This window comes from Azolla caroliniana, unplaced genomic scaffold, assembly GCF_043228905.1.
Source record: "Azolla caroliniana isolate FFs.n. ecotype wild unplaced genomic scaffold, voAzoCaro1.0.p SCAF_17, whole genome shotgun sequence".
NCBI classification, from domain to species: Eukaryota; Viridiplantae; Streptophyta; class Polypodiopsida; order Salviniales; family Salviniaceae; genus Azolla; species Azolla caroliniana.
This window is the reverse complement of record NW_028230452.1, coordinates 7,692,848-7,698,436: the sequence shown is the minus strand read 5'-3', so window position 1 is coordinate 7,698,436 and position 5,589 is coordinate 7,692,848. Positions and strand designations below refer to the sequence as shown.

Below are 5,589 nucleotides of genomic sequence, written 5' to 3'. Positions count from 1 at the left end.
ACCTTTCTCTCTATTGTTTTGTGCATTGTCTATTTCCTGTTTTCTGTGAGTTGGTCCCATTCCTCGGTTGTGGCCGAGCACTGTTTTTCAACAGAAACTCTAACTAATGTTGGCTAGCCAAATGAGTTTGTACTTTGTAGTGTAACAAAATCCCTTGTTATTATGTGAGATGTACATGGTTTAATTCATCATGGTAATCAAGTTATTTTAACAATGATTTACTGTATATATATATATGCATTCCTATTTGGGATTGTATCAATTTATCTTTTTACATCGGGTAGTGTTTGTGCTCAAGTGATAATGCCCTATAACCCAATTAATGATTTTCAATAGTTTAGTTTGTGGTTTTGGGACCACCATTAATATAATTTGATATATGCAACGAAAGTGCTCATTTTTATATGTTTCCAATTCAATGATTCTTTGGAAATCATATATCTCAAAGACGTAAAAAAAATTTATTCACAAGTTTGGTTGAAGCTCGATATCTTCAAATCGTAAATGAGACAAGTTTGGGACTAAAGTTGAAAATTGCCATTATCAATGTTTTGATGTTTTGAAGTTGATTGATATGTTGTGGTATATTTAATCAACATTACATACCTCTCATGATCGCATGAGAAACTTTCCAACCTATGCTTGTTTAGACATCTTTCAGTAGTTGAATTCAAAAGAACGTAATTTTGTGTGGAATAATAGATTGGTGGGGAATCCAAGCAACTATTTACCAAACCAAAGCATCTTTGTAAGACTGATATACACATAGTAACATAGATTAAATAAATGGAGTCGATCATAGATGCATATCCATACACCTATTCATGATTTACTCAATATGATGTGTTTTGAAATCTAATAAAAAACATTTTGCCAACACATGAAACTTACCACTCTGTAATATTTATATAACCCTATATATAACTAAGAAACAAGATAATTGGTTGTGACCTTTTTTTCACATGCCATGAAAAAAGTTGCCACCATTTTCTCCTTGGTGATCAAATTCCATTTCTTCAAGAACAAATGAAGCATTCTCGAAGGAGGATGTGACCTTAGGTATAGGAAGCTTAGCTTCATTGACTATTCTCATGATCTCCTCCTCACTTTGTTGGAGAGGTTTTACATGATTATAATAAATTTCATGTCCTAATAAATCTGAAGGAAGATTTCTCAAAAACCATGGATGGTGCTTTATCTCTTCAATGGTTATTCTCTAGACACAAAAGACTAATTGTTAGTTTTAATGTGAGTAGGAATAGTTTGCATCTTTCCAAACAAAAACGCAAATTACAAACAAGCTCTCTCACATTGGCTGGATTAAAAACAAAAATTCTAGAAAGAAGGAGTCGGCAATCTGATGAAATGCGTATGTAGTCTGGAATTGTGTATTGCACGTTGAAAATCCTCTATTCAAACAACAAACAAAATACGTGATAAGTTGTCTTGCATCCAAACATAGTACAAGAAAGTGTTATTGAAATGCATGTAAACAAAAAAACAAAGTAAATATGAGACCCAAAATGCGACATAAAGTAAAGTATTATTACATTTATGCAAAAGAAAATGCACGAGATTTATCAACATCCAAACAAGGAGCCTTACTCTAATCGTTTTTCGGAAATTCCGAGGGTCCTCTGAATCTTCGAATGGATATGCCCCAACCAACATGACATAAAGAGTGACACCACAAGACCAAACATCGGCGATCTATGGACATATGACATCGTGTTATAAATATATATAACATGATGTCATGCTATGTGACACCATTTTAAAACATGGGAGCTGGAGTAAACAACCCATGGGATCACACTTTCTATTTGTTTGATTGTGCTATCTTATGTACAAAGTGGAGTGTTGAAAAACAATGCCAGAATGCAACAATGTTGTATTGTAATTATATAAACGTCTAGGTCTTTTCACTCAAATTGGAGATTGGTGTCCATTTCACAAAACACTATGCAATATTGTTTGACAGTTTCTCTCCATCTTAGTTTTCTAGTTCTAAAAGTGAACAAGATAATATTGACACACTATGCTAGATACATAAAACCATGGAGAAAGAGGTTATTGCATGTGATGTTAGGTTGCAAAGTTGTTCATTTGTTATAGTTGTTAGTAATAGTTGGATGAGGTGCCATAATATTAGAGTTTGGTAACAATATTGTGTGATGATATTACCAATAGGAAGTTCATGATTTCCTTATATACTTTCATGTTTTAGCCTCTCAAAAAGATAATAGAATTGATCGATTAATGAGAAGAAAATTTCATGAGAATGGAGTTTATTGATGAAATTACCTTTCCATCATACTCTTTTCGGGATAAAACTTCAGGTGCAATGTATGCAGGTGTTCCAACAGTAGACTTAGGTTTAGAATGGAGTAACGATGACTGGAAATTTTGAAGAAAAGGAAAATATTGGTTTGATATGAAATATAAGATCTTTACTACTATCATGGGTACTAGATCATTCATCACCTTGGAATAACCGAAATCACAAATTTTGAGCTTTGGTGATGGACTTCCATCCAATAAAGTGTTCTCTAACTTCAAATCGCGGTGACAAATTTGCTGGCAAACAAATGACAATGAATGTTTTTGGATCAGATAAATAAATCCCTCCATCATTGTATAACCCCTTTTGCACCCCAAAACACATTGTATTACCATTTCGTGGCAATAGCTTACTCCTGAAATCAATTGTTGAAAGAAAAATCTAGCCTAAAACATAAACCCAAAAGTTGTTACTATCTAATGTTGAGAAGAATATAATGGAAAATACTTTTATTAGCTTAATATGCACTATAGTGTAAGAACCTCATCCTCGCCAAAACGTCCAGCATTACATATTCGTTCAAATAACTCTCCGCCTGATGCATATTCCATTACTATCGCTAAATGTGTAGGTGTCAAGCAAATCTATGTCTCCATCATTTTGTTATCATAAAAGAAAGCTTTGATTTATTTGAGTTACTTAAAGTTTATCATTAAAGAAAATATTTTAATAAACATAACGCAACCTCACGAAGATCAATCACCTCCTTGAAACCAATTATATTTGGATGGCGTAATGATCGATGATTAATGATTTCCCGTTTAACATTTTCATCAATCTAGAAAGGAAAAGAAAAAGCAAAACAAAAATGTATTAATATGGCAAAGATGCATGAATGGTTGTTCCATGACTAAATTTTAATTTTTGAATCTAAATGGGACTAAAATTTAATGATTTAATCTAAATAAAATTACATACTTTTGGGCCTCTTTCTATGTATTTCACAGCAACAAGTTCATGAGTCTTCTTGTTCCTCAGTAGTCGTGCAACCCCAAATTTTCCAGACCCTATCTCTTTTACTTCTTCAAAGCTTTCCATCTATTATGTCTAAGTTAAAGGGACACTATATTAAACATCCAATAATTAGAAGGCAACATAGACAATTATAATAAATCTTTAATTTTCAATAGGAAATTATGCATTCAAATATGAATGTATCCCTCAAGTTATAAATCCACACATTGATTTAACTCATTTCCATGCCATAGTATTCTCCAACAAAGAGAGCAAAAGGGTTTTTGATAAAACTATCCAATTATAGAAACATGAATATACCAACTCCCCATGATCTATGATGTGTTTAGATGAGGATGTACAAATATTTATATCTTTCACACATAATCATGTGCTACACTTGGAGATAACATATCATATGCATACATGAATGCACATATTATCAATCAACCTTCTTAAATAGACCATCCAACTCAATGTTAGAAAATGAACAAGCATTAGAAATTAAAAAAAGGACAAGATTTAAACTCTTTTATCTTACACACAATTTGTATAGTTTTGATTGATAATATAACATTTCATTTGTCATTAATTGTCTTCTACTACTATTATGTACATTAAATTTGCACGAGAAAAAATGCTTCATCTTCTAAAAAATGTGTACTTGAAGAAAAACTTCAACGAAGTTTCCTACAAGTTTCTACAAAGCATATCGCAAAAAACATTTGATGCCAATCATACTAATTAAACGTTTTTGATGAAATCATATGTACTAAAAACCAAAAAATGCATTAGAACCTCAAAAACCATCGATGGATTGGAGAGCTCTCCCCATTTCATAGAAGAAACTAACCAAGTTTTTTTTCCCATGTGTTTTTGCATGTAAATGAAAGAAGAAATGTATTGTAAATCCACACCAATAAATAATAATATACCACCGAAGCTTTTGCGATAAAATTACTAGGCAAAAGCTAACCTTCACATTTATTAATTGGCTAGTGCTTATCCTTCAATAGGGCCACCGAAGGAAAAGGCAAATGTACTTCTAAATGGGTGCCCACATCATATGATCACAAATTTACACATGGTTGCAAGTGCTTGTAACTTATTTCCACTTGCTTTTCTTCTTCCCAAGAATTCACAACTTATAATATAGCTTGCCTTTGGTACACGTGTATATAATATGTGTGTGTGTGTGTGTGTGTGTGTATTTCAATCTCCCCACCTATGTACATTATCCAGTCGCTTTGTGGGGTTTCTAAGAACCTCCACAAAGTGAAGTTCCTTGTTTTGGCTTTGATACAATCTACCACATGGTAATCAAAAGCAAAAACGAAAACTAAGTATCCTTGTTAATGGCAATTTTATAACAAACTTGTTAACATGATTCATGAATATCAAATTACAAAGACTAACTTATCTATTTTTTTATGTATTTTATTTTTCGAAAGAATTAAGCTGATGTACTACTCCAACATATCTTTTGAAAGTTCTCCAAAAAGTATTAATGATATTTCTCTTTCATCGATAATGATTATATACTGATAACCAAATGAAGAAAGGTGGGCTTATAAAGTTTACCTTCAGATATATGATATATAAGTAAACAACTTTTGATCGGGAAGAAAATCAATATGCAATCAACAAAAAAAGGATAATAAGGCATGTGCTCAAACATCTCTTTTCTATATTTTTATTGATAGAAAAATGCCATCAATTGGATTTTCATATGATCATTACAAAGCATCAAAATTGAACATCACTTTTAAAGGGGATTCCTTAGGCAATGGTTATTTATTCACTAGAGAAAAGAGACACGTGGTTTGTTTCCTAGGTTTGGATTAAAGATGAACACCCTAAACTGCAATGATTAATCTTAAAAAATTTGATATTTCGCAACATGGGATCGAAGCTACATGACTTTCCACTAAACATTCATGTAGTGTTTCAAGTAATTTTATTCATCATGTCGTCCATGTGACCGTTGGGTTCATGATCATTTCAGTGTGGGTTTTCACATCGTCATATTCATGAAGTTTCTCACGATGTGATACATTAGTAATATTGAAACATGAAAAGCATCGTCAATAGATAATGTGTATGTAAATTTGTGCCAAAGAAGGGAAATAATGTGGAAAAATCAAAGTCAGCTACAAAGACACCAAAACTCAAATATTAGTGATATGGATCCTCTATGTTGGCTTGACTAAAGGGCGAGCTAAGCGCATGATTTTTAAAAGGTCTCAATTCCTCATTATTAAGTTCTTACTTTGCGAAAATCTTCACATTTTTAA

General features: G+C 32.2%; 1 protein-coding gene across 9 annotated transcripts; it reads right to left on the bottom strand.

The window, feature by feature from the left end:
* Positions 1 to 929: 929 nt before the first annotated feature.
* LOC147853043 (serine/threonine-protein kinase SRK2A-like) lies at positions 930 to 4,225 on the bottom strand. Of its 9 annotated transcripts, none has more exons than XM_087333107.1 (10): positions 4,094 to 4,225; positions 3,260 to 3,388; positions 3,027 to 3,119; positions 2,824 to 2,925; positions 2,674 to 2,727; positions 2,485 to 2,577; positions 2,305 to 2,397; positions 1,606 to 1,710; positions 1,311 to 1,409; positions 930 to 1,216 (listed from the first exon to the last, which is right to left on the bottom strand). In XM_087333107.1, the coding sequence occupies exons 2-10, from the start codon at positions 3,377 to 3,379 to the stop codon at positions 959 to 961; spliced, it is 1,017 nt and encodes a 338-aa protein (XP_087189233.1). In that variant the 5' UTR covers positions 3,380 to 3,388; positions 4,094 to 4,225; the 3' UTR covers positions 930 to 958. The 9 variants fall into 9 exon arrangements, with proteins under 9 accessions (XP_087189233.1, XP_087189234.1, XP_087189238.1 ...); XM_087333108.1 differs by having other exon boundaries at positions 3,045 to 3,119; positions 4,094 to 4,224; XM_087333112.1 differs by lacking the exon at positions 1,311 to 1,409.
* Between the last annotated feature and the right edge of the window lie 1,364 nt (positions 4,226 to 5,589).